This window comes from Rhinoderma darwinii, chromosome 3 (genome assembly GCF_050947455.1).
Source record: "Rhinoderma darwinii isolate aRhiDar2 chromosome 3, aRhiDar2.hap1, whole genome shotgun sequence".
NCBI lineage: Eukaryota > Metazoa > Chordata > Amphibia > Anura > Rhinodermatidae > Rhinoderma > Rhinoderma darwinii.
In genome coordinates, this window is record NC_134689.1 from 361,751,300 (window position 1) to 361,772,526 (window position 21,227).

General features: G+C 44.4%; 1 protein-coding gene across 1 annotated transcript in view; it reads right to left on the minus strand.

Annotated features, from left to right (window-relative positions):
• The window catches only part of CNNM4 (cyclin and CBS domain divalent metal cation transport mediator 4), a 37,993-nt gene extending 22,421 nt beyond the window's left edge, over positions 1–15,572 (minus strand). Inside the window, exons 1-3 of the mRNA XM_075858589.1 lie at positions 14,494–15,572; positions 3,733–4,096; positions 505–648 (exon numbers count right to left, since the gene is read on the minus strand). Of these exons, the coding sequence (XP_075714704.1) occupies positions 505–648; positions 3,733–4,096; positions 14,494–15,504 (1,519 nt within the window). The 5' untranslated portion in view covers positions 15,505–15,572. The remainder of the gene's footprint in view (positions 1–504; positions 649–3,732; positions 4,097–14,493) is intronic.
• Between the last annotated feature and the right edge of the window lie 5,655 nt (positions 15,573–21,227).

Consider the following 21,227-nt stretch of genomic DNA (forward strand, 5'->3'; position numbering starts at 1 on the left):
TGAGGAAAAGATCGTTCAGGCAGGTTGGACTTCAACATGCCCGATTCTTTCTTACCACGGGAGATCAGCACCTGCCAAAGGTGTCTGCAGAAAATCCTTACACGTATGGCCAGCTTTAGACCATGTGTTGACTGAAGCAGTCCCAGTACTCAAACTGGTAGACCCCCTTGACTCCAATTTTTAGAATTCAGAATCTCTGCACTAAAAGGAATGGTGTTTCATACTTGGAGATCTGGTATCAGAGCCAAATAGGCCTGCATATTTACTGAATGCCCGGACCCCCTTAATCAGGGTTTTAATGGCCATTCCAGCTCCTATCCCACAACCTATGAGATCTTAGGACACGTTAGAAGATTGGAAAGCTATATGAGAGATGGTAGTCATCATAGGATTGTAAGCGTCAGTCTCTACATGTAGGGGCCGTTACGGTGATTACAGGATTTAGACTCACAATGGCCCTTTGTAAAAGTAAAAAACATTCATAGAGGACAGGAAACAACTTACTATAAAGATCCGATTCATCCAGAATCTCTGATTTTATAATTTCTTCTATGACATCTTCAAGGGTAACCAGCCCCATCACTTCATAGAATGGATCCCCTTCTCCTTCACTGTTCACCTTCTGCACAATGGCCAAGTGTGACTTTCCTTCAGAGAATGAACAGAAGGAAACAAAATGAGCATGTTAAACAAGCAACACGCCGATGTAATGGTGACCTCCTAAAATACTTGGTTTCCACATAATCACCACATAAACATGGACCACCCAAGCCTTAAATTTGTCCATAGACCACACCACCACCTACTCGCTCATAACATGTTTTTGGATGGAACAAACCACCACATGCAAAGTATGTAAAAAATTTCCCGTAAACATCTTGCAATATCGAGTTATGAAAACGAAACACACAGATTACAATGACAATTGTGAAATATTCCCAGCTACGCCGCGAATACAATGGGTGCAGTGTGTGCGGGATATAAAGCATGCAGCGTGCCAAGTCGGTAATGACACAATGACGGGTAATTACAGGACCTCGAGATCTCTACAGTACGCTTCATTAAGAAGATTCAGGGAGACTTGACTTTTGGTCCAAGAAAGGGAGAGGGCGGGGGGGGGGGGGGGAGATCTGTTTACCCAAGGTCAATCTTTTGCAACAGACTAAAACACAAACAAGAGTTATGGTTACTGCACCCGCCTAGAGGCGACACCAGACGTCTATATAAGAGCGTGTGCGTGCGTGCGTGCGAGCGAGCGCGTACCCGAGAGCGTGAGCAAATGAGAGAGCACAGTGCTGTGAAAAAGTATTTGCCCCTCGACCAATTTTCTATTTTTGTTAATTTGTCACGTTTCAGATGATCCAACTAGTTTTAAAACAAGATAAAATGACGACGAGTAAACACAAAATGCAGCTTTTAAATGATCACTCCATTTGAGGATAGAGATTTATTCCAAACCTGTATCACCCATGTGAAAAACTGCCCCCCAAAACCTTACAACTGGTTGTGCCACACTTGGCAGCAAGAACTGCCATCAAAAATATGTGATAACCTGTGAGGAGTTTTTTACATCATTGTGGAGGAATTTTGGTGCACTCCACAGAATGGTCTTCATTTGGACATATTGGAGGATTTTTGAGAATGAACGGTCCGTTTAAGGTCTTGTCACGGTATCTCAATAGAATTCCATTCACGACAATGTTAAAGATATACGAAAACTGGTGCAAAGGGGGAAGTGATGTGGTAGCCCATGGCAACCAATTAGGTTGCTGTATTCATTTTACAGAAAGCCTCTGAAAAATAAGAGGTGGAATCTGATTGGTTGCCATGAGCAACTACTCCACTTTTCCTTTGCACCAGTTTTGATATTCTCCATTGATTTAGCAACTCCAAACCCTTAGTTTTGTTTCTTTCAAGCCACTCAGAGGTGGACTTGCTTGCGTATCATTGTCCTGCTCATAACCCAACTGCGCTTGAGCGTTGGGTCACAAACTGGTGGGCGGAAACTCTCTTTCAGGATTTTCTGAGAGCAGAATTCATGGTTCATCAATTCAGAATTAAAGAAGCCCCAGACCATCACACTGAAGCCACCATTGGCTGTTGTAGGACGTTCTTATAGTGGAATGCGGTGTTATACGCCAGATGTAACGAGACCAATGTCTTCCATAAAGTTATTTTGTGACCTCCCGGATGACTCTTCGATGCGCTCTTTGTAATATTTTGGTGGGTCAGCTACACCTGGGAAGGTTCATTAAAGTTCCGTTTTCTCGATTTGTGGATAACGGCTCTCACTGTGGTACAGCGGTATTAGCAACGGCCCAGTAACCCTTTCCAGACTGGTAGATTTTAATGACATGGTTTTGCATCGGTTTATGAATATCTTTAGGACATGGCATCATGTGCTGCTTTTTGAGACCATCTCGTCCACCTCATATTGCCTGCGAGGTACGTTTAGATTCAACAGGTCTGGCAGTAATCACGCCTGGATGTGGCTAGTGAAATTTAACCCAATTGTCAATTGAATCTGGTTTATTGGTTGATTTAGTAGCTAAGGGGGCAATTTATTTTTCACATAGGGCCAGGTAGGTCTGGCATTTTTTTCTTCGATAAATAAAATCATTTAAAAACAGCATTTTGTGTTTACTTGAATGTTTCAACTACTTTTAATATTCGGCAATGATAATCCAAGTGTGGAAAAAAAAATGCAAAAATACAAAAAGTTGGGAATGGCACAAAAACAGGATAGATTAGATCGATATAGAGGAAAACATTTAGCCAGTCTGTAAAGTACAATTTGTGAATTTGTTCACATATTATTTTCTCAAACTGATCAAGTGAATCTCATACCTGACAAACAGTAGGAGCGTGTGAGTATAGAAATATTTTTTATTATTTTTTTCAGAGCAAAATGGATCACTGGTAAATCTGCCTGCAGATGTGACCGCTATGAAAGCTATTAATAGAGATCAGCCCAATTGCAGTTTTAAAGGAAGGTTCCCAAATTGGTTTGTGATTTGCCATGCATTGGCATATTTAGGGCAAATTAATTTACAATTGTCAAAAATTGTCTTTGTGAATTAAATTTATCACCTATCCCAGGACAACTGATAAACGTTAGATCGCCGGGCTCCGCTGATCAGCAGTACCACTATGAGCGCTCTCACTCTGCTGTTTCCGTCATGCTGGGCGCAGGCCCAACCAACGTGCCATACACATTCCTCCTCACCATGAACGTGCTAATGAGAAGGATGGGGGGCTACCAATCTGATATCCATCACTTACTTGTGGCAGATTTTGTTGGAGTTATTTTCTGCAACTGAAAATCGGTTTTATTCATCTGACTGGAACATGCAGAAATCCATACACCGGCTGCAGAAACATCTACATTCAGATGAGCGAAACTGATTTTTAGTCGCAGAAAATGTATACAACAAAATCTTCTTTTAGGGATTTTCTTCGCAGCAGCCGACATGAGCAGAAACTGCCAGGCTTCCTAGAGAACAGTGGTGGTCACGGAGACAAATCCCCGCCAATGAAAACTTCTGAAACATCTGACATATTGGAAGTTTTCTATACCTGATGAAAACTATGACAATGTACGTCTAATAAAAGCGGAAAAAATTAAAAAAATAAATAAATCGCTATGTCTTTCCACAAACCACAAAAAGAAATTCCGGTTTAGCACAAATGGTCGCTCCCTAGATACATCTATATCACGGAGAAGACTCCTACCCTTCTTGAACTCCTCCAGAACAGCGTCCAGCTTGGTGTCACTGAAGACAAAGTGGACTGGGTGACTGTAGAAACGGGTAATGGTGCCCAGAGGCGTGCAGTCATCCGGATCTACAAAGGCCAAGTCTTTGACGTACAGGATGTCCACAATATTGGAGCGCTCGTTCTCGTACACAGGGATACGGGTGTAGCCGCTCTCCATGATGCTGGACATGGTGTTGAAGTCTAAAATGGCATCATTGCGAAGCATAAAGCAGTCCTCCACCTTGGTCATCACATCCTCCACCGTCTTTGTGCGCAGTTCTAGAGCCCCTTGGATGATGTTCATCTCTTCCCGGACCAGACCACTATATGGTTCTGTAACCTGCAGAGTCAACACATTTAGATTAAAGTGGGTTGTAAAACTAATAAGGCTTAAAGAGCTATTCCAGGAGCGGCCACGGACGCAGCCTTACTTACTGATGAGAATCACATTTTATTCTCTAAACTATTCATCTTACCATTGAAATTATGTTTCTGTGCACTTAAAGAGGTTATCCCGTTCTGTAAAACGGTCAGCCTATCCTTAGAACAAGCCATCATTATTAGATCAGTGGGGCTCCAACCCTTAGGACCCCGCTGATCACATGTAGTGTAGTCCCCATTATTGTTTACCGGGTACCACTGCGTACTTTTATTAGCAGCTGTGCCTTGTATTACAGCTCACCATGCAAAGCCAATACATGGTCCAAATGCACACGACCGTAGGGGTTTGGGGACCGCAAAACCACAGATCTGCTGTGATTAGTTTGTCCAAAAAAAAACTGTGCCATGACTAAGGACAGGTGATCTGTCGGAAACACGTAGGCTTACTGCTGAGACAACCACCCTTACTCCTAGTGGATTTTACTTTTGTCTGAAATAAAGTTGGAATATTACTTCCTTTTAACGAATCAGCGCTGGATCAAAAAAATAAATAAATTGATGTCTCTAATTTGTTAAGCCATAAATCCGGACCATAAAATGGGGGACTCCAGCAAGTGCTGCGGCCTCTTCAAATAGCGGATCAGTAGGGTGCCAATAGTCTGACCCCCCCCCCCCCCCGCCTCAGATCTAATATTGATGGCCTATCATAAGTATGGGCCATCAATTTTAAAGAACCGGATAACCCCCTTTACATTCTGCAATGTTCATCCTGAGCCAGCTGGTTCATTAACAGAAGAAGATCAACAGGAGAAAGGGAACAATTGGGAGGGAACAGTAGATTGCATAAAAATGCTGATTTATATGCCTTTCTGGGTGTCTAGAAAGCTGGGTGATAACCACTATGTAACGGTCGTCAGCATCTGCTACATACAGACATAACTTGTGTGGAATCTATTCCAGCGTTACATGGAATTGGTTATTTCAGCCACAGAAGCCCTTTACATTGGTATAAATGATGATTTCTGCTTTGCTTTTGCCAAATGCCCCCAGACGTGAACGTCTAATGATGCTGCTCTTCGCAAATACCAGGAGAGCACCACCGTGTATCCGGAAGGGCAGATTCCAGCATATTAGCCATTCATTCATAGAGGACACAAGGCATAACTACTGCGCAAGGTGCATCAGTTATGGCGCACGGTATGTACAGAGCAGAGACAATGACAAAGCCTCTGCTAATACCATCTGTCACGTCCAGATCAGACACGAGTATAACGCCCCGCCAGACCGCGCAGGGCTGATCAAAGAGATTTTTTTATTGAAAGTTTTTCTTGTATCACATAAGAACAATCAGTCATCACAACACAAAAGGTCAGATAGATATCAGAGGAGAGTATATCTGGCCCATAGAGAACTAATAATATCCAGAATATTAACTACTAATATAACAAGTGAGACAGCACAAGAGCAAACAAAATGCCCCAGAACAGCGGTGAGAGACGCGATACCAAAATCATGCGAGTGACAGGTGTCATATTTATAAAAGCCATGCGACACTGGAAGAAAAGATGCCACGACTAAACAACTTGGGATGGTCTCACCAGATTTATTATGGACTATCACGTACGGTTACGTATGTACAACAGCCATGACGTGGCGAAATGCACCAAATTAAACTATTGCCTTTTCCTCTGTAAGGCTAAATTCACACCGATTTTTTTGGCGTTTTTGCAGAAAAAAAAAACCCAAAACACATCTTAGCATTGACTCGCATAACATTATCGGCCTATGTTTAATGTATACAGCGCCAATAGATCAGATACGTTAAAAGTAGGTTGAGAGGATTTCCAAACAGCGGTATCCGTCACACAAACGGTTAGAAGATACTTTAAGCTTATATGCCATGGACTTTTATGATGTATACATTAAACAGATGCCATAATATCCTATGGGTGACTGATGCTACTGTTAAAGGGGTTATGTGGGAACCAAAAATTATTAGCACTCCCTAATATACATTCTGATCCCCCGTCGCGCTGATTGAGATTTTCAGTGTTTTTTTATAGCGCTGCCGGTGCATCGGAAGTTTCGTTGCACAGCCTTCTTTAATGACGATGCGACTCTTCGTCATGTGACCAGTCCCGCCGTACTCTATGTACAAGCAGTAGTACAGCGAGTACAGTGGGGTCGGTCACATGACGAAGGGTCGCATCGTCATTAAAGAAGGCTGTGCAACTAAACTTCCGATGCACCGGCAGCGCTATAAAAAAACAACACAGAAAATCTCAATCAGCGTGACGGGGGGATCGGAATGTATATTAGCGAGTGTACTCATACTGCAGGGACTACACGGCTAATACGTTTTGGTCCCCACATAACCCCTTTGAGCATCCTTCACCCATAGGCTGTAACCCACTTAACGTATACATCATAACAAGCTATTGAACAGCTCGTGACTTATACGTTTAATGGACGTCTGACAATTTTTATATGGGAGCCTTTGGGCGACGTATGCCACAACTAGACTCCAATGTTACTTTAAAAAAAAAATAGCTTTTTTTTTAATTATTATTTTTGTAGTTACCCACACATTTTTACAAAGCGTTTCACTGGCTTTCAATTTAATGGTCATAGGCTTACAGCTTAAACGCTTTGTAAAAACGAACGATTAAAAGATGCATGCAGTTTTAAGATGCTTTTTTAGGCAGGGTTTCAAAAAAAATGCAAAATAAGTTACAATGTGAACACAGCATAAGATGCAATTTTTATAAGACGTTTGATATATGTGCCCCACGTATGAAAGTGGTTGGAGAGTAAGCGCCATTGTTACCCACAGCAACCAACCACACTCCAAGTGCAATTTAGAAAGTGAAAGGCTAGTCACTGTTGTCACCTCAAGTAAACTGATGACATCATCATGAGCTGCAGGGACAACTTTCATCATCACTTTTGTGAAACATTTTATATGAAAAAATAAGAAAACTGTGAGTGTACAGGCGGGGATGATGCGAGCAGACTAACGATGTCATGACCCTTAGAGCTTATTCACACCAACTTGGGGACATTTTTTCACCCGTGTGGGACCCGTTTTCACGGTTGATACAACGGCTGTGTAACGGCCCATTGAAATACATGCGTCCGTGTGACAGCCGTTGTTTTAATGGCCATCACACGGGCGTATTCAATGTGCGTGTGAATAAGCCCTAAATAAGGGTTTTCTTGGGACTGAACGGCTATGGATACTTTGGTACGAAAACATTTTTATTGTTCATTTGCTTCATAAACGCAAAGTTAAGAAACTTTCTAGTCTTCATTAGTCTACCGTTTTGCGAATGTGGAGTCTGCAAGCGACCTTTTACACCGGCCAATTATCGGGCAAACGAGTGTTCACAGAACGCTCGTTCCTGATAATTGCCCGGTGTAAACAGGGCAACCGATCAGCCAATGAACGAGCAAACGCTTGTTCATTGGCTGATTGTATAGTTCTAAATGTCTTAAATATTATCGTTTTCGGCAGTACATGTTCCCGTGTAAACAGGGAGATGCTCTGCCGACATGATAAAAATGTATAAGGACGAGCGATCGTAGTAACGAATGCTCGTCCCCATACTAGCTCCTTGTGAAAGGAGCAAACGAGCGCCGATCAACCAGCTGTCTTGTTGATGGGCACTTGTATACACGACCCACGCCGGGCCGTGTAAAAGTAGCCTAACTCCTGTACATAGCTAGCTCTGCTGCGGATTCTGACATCACACGGCTCCGGTCTCTGATCTCACTTCTATAGACATAGCAGAAGAAGGGAGCGGTAGGAGGGAGTACACGGCAGAGTTTGGAGGGGGAGTGAGCATCCAAGTGTTCAGGGAGGGCAGATCACACAGGTCATCAGTACCAGAATTCAGATAAGGAGGAAAGCACAAAGGGAAGTCTGCAGGAGAAGGGAGGGGATATCACACAGGCGGTGTATGAGTGTAGAGAGAAAGAAGAGAATTCACAGATAATGGGGAGTCGGGGGTCACACCCACCTATTAGTGTCTGTCAGCACAAGGGAGACGATCCCTCATAGGCTGTGTAAAAGGAAGGAGTACAGAGGATGAAGATGTGATGATACGTGAGAACTAGAGAAGGCAGCAGCATCCTGGACACAGACGTTACATCCAGCATGTATTACTGGGAGGCGTCCACGTGAAAGTCTGAAACTGGGAGCAGGTTGTAAACTGAATATCAGGGGGTGTGAAAATGACTGAAGTAATGAACATTGAGCCTCAAACTTTATTTTGCTTTATTTTTTTTAACTCAAGGTAACCACGAACACAATTATTTTTTCCATATCAAATGTGTCCATAGCTTTTAAACACCAAATCAGATTTGCATTGAAGGGGGTCTGACTCACTGGAGCCTTTGTTTACACAGGAACATCGGCATGTCCATTCATATGAATGAGTCACTGTGCCCGTGTAAGGGTCATTCTGATGATTTGCAGAGTCCCGGGGGGGGTGATCGTATCCTGACCGATAAAACATTGATAGCATTTCCTATTTTAATATCCTGTATAGGGAATCCGCGCCGGTTTGCCACAACTACTTATAAACAATGGTGATGTGTTGTTCAATATGACAGCGGTCACTATCCTTGAATAACCTCATGACGTCACATACTACAAGTATAATGAATGATATAGAGTCGATTTACATTAGTTCTTGGCGTAGTCCCCGAGATTATTACACGCACTATATTACCAATTTTAACCCCTTCCCTCTTTAGCCACTTTTGACCTTCCTGACAGAGCCTCATTTTTCAAATCTGACATGTGTCACTTTATGTGGTAATAACTCCGGAATGCTTTCACCTATCCAAGCGATTCTGAGATTGTTTTCTCGTGACACATTGGACTTTATGTTACTGGCAAAATTTGCTCGATATGTTCAGTATTTAATTGTGAAAAACACCAAAATTTAGCGAAAAATTGCAAAAATTAGCATTTTTCTCAATTTAAATGTATCTGCTTGTAAGACAGGCAGTTATAATACACAAAATTGTTGCTAATTAACATCCCCCATATGTCTACTTTAGATTGGCATCGTTTTTTGAACATCCTTTTATTTTTCTATGACCTCACAAGGCTTAGAACTTTAGCAGCAATTTCTCACATTTTCAAGAAAATTTCAAAAGGCTATTTTTACAGGGGCCAGTTCAGTTGTGAAGTGGTTTTGAGGGCCTTATATATTAGAAACCCCAAAAAAGTCACCCCATTTTAAAAACTTCACCCCTCAAAGTATTCAAAACAGCATTTAGAAAATGTCTTAACCCTTTAAACATTTCACAGGAATTAAAGCAAAGTAGAGGTGAAATTTACAAATTTCATATTTTTCTGCAGAAATACATTTTTAATACAATTTTTTTTATAACACAGAAGGTTTTACCAGAGAAATGCAACTCAATATTTGTTGCCCAGTTTTTGCAGTTTTAGGAAATATCCCACATGTGGCCGTAGCGTGCTACTGGACTGAAACACCGGCCTCAGAAGCAAAGGAGCACCTAGTGGATTTTGGGGCCTTATTTTTGTTAGAATATATTTTAGGCACCATGTCAGGTTTGAAGGGCTCTTGCGGTGCCAAAACAGTCAAAATCCCCCAAAAGTGACCCCATCTGGGAAACTAGACACCTCAAGGAAATTATCTAGGGGTGTAGTGAGCATTTTCACCGCACAGGTTTTTTACAGAAATTATTGGAAGTAGGCCGTGAAAATTAAAATCAACATTTCTTCAAAGAAAATGTAGGTTTAGCGATTTTTTTTCTCATTTCCACAAGGACTAAAGGAGAAAAAGCACCGCAAAATTTGTAAAGCAATTTCTCCCGAGTAAAACAATACCTCACATGTGGTAATAAACGGTTGTTTGGAGACACGGCGTGGCTGAGAAGGGAAAGAGCGCCATTTGGCTTTTAGAGTTCACATTTAGCAGGAATGGTTTGCGGAGGCCATGTCACATTTACAAAGCCCCTGAGGGGACAAAACAGTGAAAACCCCAAACAAGTGACCCCATTTTGGAAACTATACCCCTTGAGGAAATTATCTAGGGGTATAGTGAGCATTTTGACCCCACAGGTTTTTTGCAGAAATTTTTGCAAGTAGGCTGTGAAAATGAAAATCTACATTTTTTCAAATAAAATGTAGGTTTAGCTAATTTTTTTTCATTTCCACAAGGACTAAAGGAGAAAAATCACCATAAAATTTGTAAAGAAATTTCTCCCGAGTAAAACAGTACCCCACATGTGGTAATAAACGGCTGTTTGGACACACGGCGAGGCTGAGAAGGGAAAGAGCGCCATTTGGCTTTTGGAACTCAAATTTAGCAGGAATGGTTTGCGGAGGCCATGTTACATTTACAAAGCCCCTGAGGGGACAAAACAGTGGAAACCCCCCACAAGTGACCCGATTTTGGAAACAACACCCATTGAGGAAATTATCTAGGGGTATAGTGAGCGATTTGACACCACAGTTTTTTTGCAGAAATTATTGGAAGTAGGCCCTGAAAATAATAATCTACATTTTTTCAAAGAAAATGTAGGTTTAGCTAATTTTTTCTCATTTCCAGAAGGACTAAAGGAGAAAAAGCACCACAAAATTTGTAAAGCAATTTCTCCCGAGTAAAACAATACCCCACATGTGGTAATAAACGGCTGTTTGGACACACGGCAGGGCTTAGAAGGGAAAGAGCACTATTTGACTTTTTGAGATCACATTTAGCAGGAATGATTTGCGGAGGCCAGGTCACATTTGCAAAGCCCCTGAGGGGACAAAACAATGAAAACGCCCAAAAAGGGACTCCATTTAGGAAACTACACCTCTTGAAGAATGCATCTAGGGGTGTAGTGAGCATTTTGACCCCACAGATGTTTCATAGAATTTATTAGAATTAGGCAGTGAAAATAAAAACAGTCCTTTTTCTTCAATAAGACGTAGCTTTAGCGCAAATTTTTTCATTTTCTCAACAAATAAAGGAAAAAAAGAACCCAACATTTGTAAAGCTATTTCTCCCGAGTACGGCAATACCCCATATGTGGTCATAAACTGCTGTTTGGGCAAACGGCAGGGCTCAGAAGGGAAGGACCGCCATTTGGAGTGCAGATGTTGCTGGATTGGTTTCTGGGCACCTGTGGGCCCAAAACAGTGGAAACCCCCCAGAAGTGACCCCATTTTGTAAACTACACCCCTCAATGCATTTACCAAGGGGTGTAGTAAGCATTTTAACCCTGCAGGTGTTTTGTAGAAATTAGTGTGCGCTCAATGTTGCAGAGTGAAAATGGGATTTTTTTCCATAGATATGCCAATATGTGGTGCCCGGCTTGTGCCACCATAACAAGACAGCTCTCTAATTATTATGCGGTGTTTCCCGGTTTTAGAAACACCCTACATGTGGCCCTAATCTTTTGTCTGGACATATGACAGGGCTCAGAAGTGAAGAGTACCATGCGGAGTGGAGGCCTAATTTGGCGATTTACAAAGTATTGGTTCACAACTGCAGAGGCTCAGATGTGAAATAATAAAAAGAAACCCCTGATAAGTGACCCCATTATGGAACTGCACCCCTCAAGGCATTTATTAAGGGGTGTAGTGAGCATTTTCACCCCACAGGTCTTTTCCATAAATGAATGCGCTGCGGATGGTGCAAATTAAAAATTTATATTTTTCCCTAGATATGCCATTCAGTGGCAAATATGTCATGCCCAGCTTATGACGCTGGAGACACACACCACAAAAATTGTTAAAAGGGTTCTCACGGGTATGACGGTGCCATATATGTTGAAGGAAACTGCTGTTTGGGGACGCTGTAGGGTTCAGGGCCGAGGGAGCACCATTTGGCTTTTGGAGAGCGGATTTTGCTTGGTACTATATTTGTTTGAGTATTGCTGGTGTTTTATAATGTGGGGGTACATGTAAGCGGGGCGGAGTATATAAGGGGCATAGTCAGGTGGTATAAAAAAATAAAAATAATCCATAGATGTGTGTTACGCTGTGAAGCAATCCTTTCTGCACAGGCCGGTGTCGCACTGATAAATGGTGTCATTTCTTATCCCCCTTTTGGTCCACACTCCGCGCCTTTGTAGTTTGGGGAATTTTGCTGGGAAAGTATTATCCTGGTATAATACGGGCACCGTCGCTTCCATCGGATATGATTGGGCCCTCCCTTCCTGGTTCCCTAATTTTAGGTCCTTGATAAATCGCCTCTTGAAACAGAAGAAATGTTCTCCTCGGGCACAACTGCATATTTTTTTATTTCCTGACTTATTGGAGCCATAACTAATTTTATTTTTCATAGACGTAGCGGTATGAGGGCTGGTTTGTTGCGGGACGAGCTGTAGTTATTATTGGTACCATTTTGGGGTACATGCGACTTTTTGATCACCTTTTATCCTATTTTTTGGGATGCCAGGTAAACCAAAAAACGCAATTCTGGCACAGCTTTTTTCGTTTTTTTTATACAGCGTTCACCACGCATTATAAACTACATGTTACCTTTATTCTGCGGGTCAGTACGATTCCGGCGATACTTAATTTATAGAACTTTTTTATGTTTTACAACTTTTTGCACAATAAAATTACTTTTGTAAAAAGAATGTATTTTTTCTGTCGCCAAGTTGTGAGAACCATAACGTTTTAATTTTTTTGTCGACGGAGTTGTATGAGGGCTTGTTTTTTGCGGGACGAGCTATAGTTTTTATAGGTACCATTTTGGATACGTGCGACTTTTTGATCACTTTTTATTGTAATATTTGTAGGGCAAAGTGACTAAAAAACAGAAACTCTGGTAACTTTTTTTACGGGTTTTTTTTACGCTGTTCACCGCGTGCAATAAATAATATAATATTTTGATACGTCCGGTCGTTACGGTCGTGGCGATACCAAATACATATGGTTTATTATTATTTTTCAATAATAAAGGACTTGATAAGAGTAAAAGGGGGATTGTGTGTTATTTGATTACTTGAAACTTTTATTGTTTTCAAACTTTTATTTTTTGCACTTTTTTTTACACTTTTTTATACTTTTTTTACACTTTTTCTCAAGTCCCACTAGGGGACTTGAAGGTCCAACGGTCAGATTTTTTTTTTTCTAATACATTGCACTACCTATGTAGTGCAATGTATTAGATCTGTCAGTCATTCACTGACAGCAAGCCGTTTAGGCTTCGCCTCCCGGCGGGGCCTAAATCGGCTTCCGTAATGGCAGAGCAGGAGACCATTGTGTCTCCTGTTGCCATAACAGCAGTCGCCAGTCCCGATTGCCTGTCAGGGCTGGCGATCTGCTTGTAACCGCTACGATGCAGCAATCGCTTTCGATTGCTGCATCGAAGGGGTTAATGGCAGGGATCGGAGCTAGCTCCGGTTCCTGCCGTTACAGGTGGATGTCAGCTGTACAGTACAGCTGACTTCCACCGCTGATGACGCCGGATCAGCTCCTGACCCGGCGCCATCTTGCCGGCAGCTACGGAAGCCGATCAGGCTCCGCCGCCGGGCGGATCTTGACCGGCTTCGGTGCTAGGCAGACCGGGAGGCCAGTATTAGGCCTCCGGTTGCCATTGCAGCCACCGGAACCCCGGCAATTTCATTACTGGGGTTCCGATGAGCTGCAAACACCTTAAGTGCAGCGATCGCGTTTGAGCGCTGCACTTAAGGGGTTAATGGCGGGGATCGAAGCTAATTTCGGTCCCCGCCGTTACAGTCGGATGTCAGCTGTAAGATACAGCTGAGATCCGGTGATGATGGGACCGGCTCAGCTTCTGAGCCGGTGCCAAACGTTTGACGTACATGTACGGCAAGATGCGGGAAGTCAGTACTTTCCATGACGTACATGTACGGCAAATGTCGGGAAGGGGTTAACACCCCTTTGTTTATGTTTTTTTGCTACCCAGATTGTTATTTCTATAGAAACATTACCGCCATCAATCATCTGGTGAACACTTTGATCACCGGCACAGGAGAATCGCTCCGGGGACCAACCATAGACATGACGATTACTATTAATGGATTAAACGATTTTACATTGGTTAAGGCTAATAATTTCCAGCTATGCTACTAAAACCGATTAATTCCGACCAATAAATAACGGCGCCATCTGTCAAGACGTGATCACTCACTGCAAAACATCCAGTCTCTTCACTACGAGGGCAAGACTCATATCGAGGGAGGATGTTTACCTCTATGGCTAGCAACCGGGCAAGAACAAGAGACCTAAGAGCTGCAGAACTATTAGGCCCAGCAATTAGACAGACTGCTGGGGGTTATAGTCCTGTTATCTAAAGCAGCAACCAGTCATGCCCCCTGAAGATGGGTCTGCCCCATCGCACTCTTCTTACCAACCTTGAGCATCTCCAGCAGCTTCTCCCGGTTGTACACGGTTCCGATCTCCTGGCCCAGGGCGCAGTCCAGCAGGCGGCTCACCGGATAGGCCACCGGGAAGGTGAGCACCATGAAGATACGGGTCAGCCACAGCGTGTTGGCCCCCACAGCCAGGCCGTGCCGGGAGCACAGGGCCTGGGGCACGATCTCCCCCAGCACTACGATGCCTATGGTGGAGGCGGCCACAGCCCAGAGGCCGGACCCGATGAGCTCGTCTAGCAGGGCGGTGAGGGTGGTGTTGACCAGCACGTTACCGAGCAGCAGGGAGCACAGCAGGTAGTTACCCTGGCGGCGCACCGGCTCGATCTTGGCCGCGTATCTCCTCTCCCGCTCGGCGCCGCAGCGCTGCACCACCCGCAGCTCCATGGGGTCCAGAGCCATCAGCCCCAGGTTCAGGCCGCTGAAGATACCGGACAGGGAGAGCAGCACCGCAATGATGATGCCCTGCAGCCACACGGGCAAGAACGGCTTGTGCTCCTCCAGCACCCGCAGCCGCCCGTCCGGTCCCGGGTGTATAGTCCACGGTAAGCCGGGGCCCCGGCGGGTACATAGCACGTATAACCGGGAGCTCTGACTCTTCCGCAGCGGCAGAACCTCCAGGCGCAGCAGGGCCGCCGTGCCATCGGCCTCGTCAGTCACATTCAAGCCAGCAGGGTCCCTCAGCAGGTCCCGGGTGTCCTCCAGGCAGCTGCGGTTGTCCTGCAGGCCTATGGACGCCTCGGTAAACGCGATGAGATGGTCGCTATCCGTCCGCAGGTAGAGTCCGTAGAAGCGGAGCTGAAGCCGACTGCCTTCCCTCACCTCCAGTTCTCCGGCCGCTGACAGCTCAGACTCACGGTCGCTGCCCTCCAGCCGGAAGCCCAGGATAAGAGGCAAATCCTGAGGGGAGGAAGAGTTGCTCTGAGAAGCACACAGCGCCGGCAGGAACAGGAACGTCAAGAAGCCGGCTATAGACACAGCCAACCCGGCCATAGCGTGTGTGACTCTCCGGGAACCACAGCCGGGTGTGCGACGTTGTAACCACGCCCCGCGCTAGTATAAACCACACCCCGCCCCGTTGGTAGCCAATAAGACACGCCCCTTATTTGTATATATCACACCCCTGATCTTTATGCACACCCACATACTTAACCGCTACTGTTGTGTAGGACTTTCTAACGTAGCCACGCCCCCAGGCGTGTCCTATGTCTTGGGGGGCTTTGACACTCCCCTTACTTTTTGACAAAACACGCCCTGTCTAAGTGACAGCTGCCGCCCGCTGAATTCTGGTTCCCGCCCAAATGTTGCAATAATGCGCTGTGTATTCATAGTGGGTGACAGGAGGGGGCAGATACAAGGAGCAGGTCACCAGTGTTATGGCTGGTTTATCCTGGAACAAGTTTGTCAGTGTAGGCTAGAACTGGAGGATAACTCCTATCATGTAATGTGTCCTGTAGAAGTTAGAAGAGATTGTGTGACCACCATGTAACATTTCCATTGACTTCTATGAAAAGAACAAAATAGTTGTGTGATTCATACTGTCATGTGACTAGAGATGCACAATCGGAAGGTGGTCTTTGGTTTTTGGTATATTCTGAGAGCCAGAACTTTAATCAGGATTTTTTAAAATACTATATTAAACATTTTATTTAGTCCCAATAGGGGACTTGACCCTGCGATTGCTTGTGTTATAAATACTTCCAGGCATCCTTCTAGACCCTGCCGCTGGCCTTCATTAGGCAATGACAGCCAATTGGCACTCTGCGATCGCGCTGTCCATGGCATTTAAGGGAGTTAACGGCCAGTATCGGCATTATCTCTGATGCCGGCCATGGAAGCAGAGTGTCAACAGTAAAATACAGCTGACACCCTCTGCGAATGGTGCAGGCTCAGCTCCGAGCCCATGCCATCCCTGCACTGTACATATACAGAGTATTTGATGGCAGAGGATTGATCTAAATAGGTCTAATATTCTGTTGTGATTTATTTCATAATATATCTTTAGAGAGATTGGAGTTCTGTTCTTTTGTTACAGAGTTCCAAATTCCATTTCCCCTCACGCAATCAAAGTTACATTATAAAATTCTGTCTGACTACAGCTGCCACTAGGGGGCGCTCACTGCATATGGATTTATAATCTGTATGTGAGGAGCTGCGGGAAGAAATCATTTTAGCGTTTCACACCCTGGTTGTATTCTACACCTGAGTCTGCTCCTTCAGCATTCAGGCCATATAGCAGCTTTTATGACTGGTATGGCTGTAGGGTACGCCAATGCTTCTGCTATTTAGTGTCACCGTATATGGACTTTGTGAAAGCCGGAAGGGTTAAAATGTGGGAGTCATAGTAAAGTGAAGTATTCATCGGTGTAGATAGCTGTGAAATATTCATGATATGCCAACACACCTCTGCACTGACATTTTATAAGACAGCTGCCCCTTTAAATGGTAAAAGGGCATTTGGGCTCCAAGGTCATCTGCACTCCCTATAGTTTAGCCACTGTAAAGACCCCTATAGCCCTAATATGGAGGTAGTACATGGGGTCACGTCATCTTTTTAGTTTGTTCTGTTGTACTTTCCTTCCTAATTTATTTTCAGGGACTACTTGGTCCCTACTTCTCTGTTCCCCTGAGAACATCAGGCTGACACCTGGTAGTCCTTTCTTCATCCTGATAACACTCCAGCAGCAGACATGATATAGTCCAGGGGGGGAGGGGGCATTGTTTGTATGCGTTTGCCTGACGTTCCAGGTGTCCATTACCTCCATGACAGCAGCACATCTCATATGGTTTCCTGGCGGTTCAGTGTTGCTATCAGTACAACCTGTGACTCTAGGGACACCAGACAGGATTTCTATAGAATCAAATGCCATAATAAAGGCATTTAAATATATAACTTCTGATATAGCAAGGGTTAATGGACATAAGTTACTACTCCGATGGAACCCACTTCTAATTTACTCCATGACATCAGTGACATCTTCGTCTCCTTCTTCGTCAATAATTTAAAGTCATAAAATGGAAAATCTATTGCCTTGGGAAGGAATCACCTACTTGACAACAGAAGATCATTTCAGCGCAGCGACAGCTACAACCACACGTGAAGTGGCCATAAACACTCAACACTTCCTGTAAAGTCAATACAAAAATACAGAAGACATACAGAAATTATCTTTTTTCTTTATATATTATGTTGAATAAGGCTTTCAGGAGGCGGCCACTGGTGAGACCTGAGAGGGCAAACAAGAGGACCATTGACCGCTGATTGTTGGCTATCATTTATGACATGCACCAATCAACCATCACCTGAGGCGTAACTTGAAGCCCTTGGGCCTTAATGTAAAAACCTGTGAACGGTCCCCACCTACCTTGTGCCGCTTATAAAACTGGTGTCTTAGACACTACTTTTTGGGCCTCCTCAAGCACCAGGGACTGGGGGCAACTTCTACATTTGCACCCCTTATAGCTTTGCTCCTGGCCATAACATTAAACCTAATATTGTGTAGGCCCCCCTTTGTGCCACCTAAACAGCTCTCACCCATCGGGGCATGGACGCAACAAGACTCCTGAAGGTGTCCTGTGGTATCTGGCACCAAGACGTTCGCAGCAGAACCTTTAAGTCCTGTAAGTTATGAGTTGGGGCCTCCATGGATCAGACTTTTTTTTTTTCCAGCACTTGCCACAGATGCTTTTAGAATTTGGAGTCATGGCAACACCTTAAACTCTTTGTCATGTTCCTCAAACCATTCCTGAACAATTTTTGCTGGTTGCATAATCTTGCTGAAAGAGGTCAATGCCATTAGGAAATACCGTTGCCATTAGGGGGTTTACTTGGTGTGTAACAATGTTTATGTTGGCGGTACCAAAATAACATCCACATGAATGCCAGGACCCAAGGTTTTCCATCAGAACATTGCCCAGAGCATCACACTGCCTCCGCCAGCTTGCCTCCATCCCATACTGCACCCTGGTGCCGTTTCCTCCCCAGGTATGCGACGCACCCAGCCGTCCACATGATGAAAAAGAATAAGTCATTCATCAGACCAGGCGACTTTCTTCCGTTTCTCACTTACCCATTGTAGGTGTATTCGGCAGTGGACAGGTGTAAGCATGGGCACTCTGCAGCTATGCAGCTCCAAACGCAGCAAGCTGTGACGCCTTTCTATCATAGCCAGCAGTAACTAACTTTTTTAGCAATTTTCGCTGTAGTAGCTCTTCTGTGAGGTCGGACCAGACAGGATAGTCTCCGCACCGCACGTGCATCAATGCCCCTGGTTCACTGGTTGTTCTTCCCTGGGCCACTTTCGGTAGGTACTAACCACTTAATACCGGGAATTCCCCACAAGACCTGCCGTTTTGGAGATAGTCTGACACAGTCGTCTAGCCATTACAATTTGGCTCTTGACAAATCGATCAGATCCTTACACATGCCCATTTTTCATGTTTCCAACACATCAACTTCATGAACTGACTGTTCACTTGCTGCCTTATATATCCCATCCCTTGTCAGGCGCCTTTGTCACAGAATAATGTTAATGTGACTTCATATGTCAGTGGTTTTAATGTTATGGCTGATCAGTGTATAGATTTCTTAAAAAAAACAGCAGTACTTGCTGTGTTGGAAACATTTTCCTTACATATTTTGTACAGCTATTGCGCTATTTTTTGTTTAGTAAAGATCAACTGCCCCCCCCCCACCACCTACTTATAAAAATCTTGGCTGCCTCTTGATCACTAAAAAGCAAATCTGTATGCAGCTTCTATACAGGTCAATTGGAGCCATAAACATATATATATATATATATATATATATATATATATATATATATATATATATTGGTCTTCTAGTAGTAACTGTCACGGCTGTCGGGTATGTGTACCCACTAGGCGGCTCTGCCGTAGCGGAGTAGCAGCTGGCCAAACAAGAGTCAATGAAAGTCTTAGGATTAGAGTAACTGGATAGAAGACTTGGCAGAGACTTGGCGTGGTAGACACTTGGCACAGATGACACTTGGCACAGATGACACTTGACTTGACACGGACACTTGACTTGACACGGACACTTGACTTGACACGGACACTTGACTTGACACGGACACTTGACTTGACACGGACATTTGACTAGACACGGACAGGGAGCATGAATAATGCAGTCCTCCCGGACACTTGACTTGACTCGGACACAGATACTGGATACGGGATACAGGAAATGGAAACACAAGATACAGCTAAGGAACCATTTGCTAGACAAACATGGGTAGACACAATAATGCTCAGGCAAGGAGGAAGAGGGCAGAGTCCTTTTTAAAGTACTGGGTGCATAGGGATTGGTTAGGGACAATTACTCGGGTGCGCGAGCTGGCCCTTTAAGGCCGGGAACGAGCGCTTGCTTGCACCCTACAGGAATCAGTGCGGAGCTGCAGCCGCATGTGCTGGTGTCTCCGGGGAGGGACACATCAACAAGATGAGTGTCCTGCGGTCGCGGGACGCAGACACAACAGTACACCCTCCTTACGCCCCCTCTTCTTAGGTTCAGAGCGTAGGAGAAACCTCTTGATGAAAGCTGGGGCATCAATGTTCTCTTCTGACTCCCAAGACCTCTCCTCAGGACCAAACCCCTTCCAGTCCACCATATAGAATGTCTTTTTTCCTACCTTCTAAGGCTGGATTCACACGAGCATGTTTGGTCCGTAAAGGACGGAACGTATTTCAGCCGCAAGTCCCGGACCTAACTCACTGCAGGGAACCGGGCTCCTAGCATCATAGTTATGTACGACGCAAGGAGACCCTGCCTCTCCGTGGAACTACTGTCCCATACTGAAAGCATGATTACAGCAAAAGCACCATAAAAGCTCCGTGTGTCATCAGCATATGATGCGTGGCTGCGTGATTTTCGCGCAGTCGCCATCATTATGACACTCTGTTTTTATGTTTGTAAACAGAAAAGCACATGGTGCTTTTCTGTTTTCATTCATAGTTCTTACTGCTGTTGCGCGAATCACACGCGTCACACGGAAGTGCTTCCGTGTGCTGCGCGTGATTTTCACGCACCCATTGACTTCAATGGGTGCGTGATGCGCGAAAAACGGCCAAAGATAGGACACGTTGTGAGTTTTACGCAGCGGCCATACGCTGCGTGAAAATAACTGACAGTCTGAACGGCCCCATAGACTAACATAGGTCCGTGCGACGCGTGTGAAAATCACACTCGTAGCACGGACGTATTACACGTTCGTCTGAATATGCCCTTATGGTGCAGGATCTCTTTCACTTCAAATACGTCAGAAGAACTGCTGGGAGCAACTGTAGAATCAGGATATTTACTGCATCGGTTCAGGACCACAGGTTTTAGGAGGGACACATAGAACGAGTTGGGAATCCTGAGAGCAGGAGGCAGCCGAAGCTTATAGGACACAGGGTTTATTTGTTGCAAAACCTCGAAGATGCCGAGGAACTTGGGAGCGAATTTGTGAGACGGGTTCTTAAGACAAATGTTTTTAGAAGACAGCCAGACCTTCACTCCAGGGAAAAACTGAGGAGGAACTCTTCGTTTTCTTATCGGCATACTTTTTTATGCGATAAGCTGCCTGAAGAATCGCAGACTTGGTTTGCTGCCAGTTGTGAAGAAAAGTCCCGAAGGAGGAATTTCCTCAGGGCTCCCCTACCAAAAATTGTTTAGAGACAGAAAATGTCTAAAAATAAGCACTACACACAGCGTT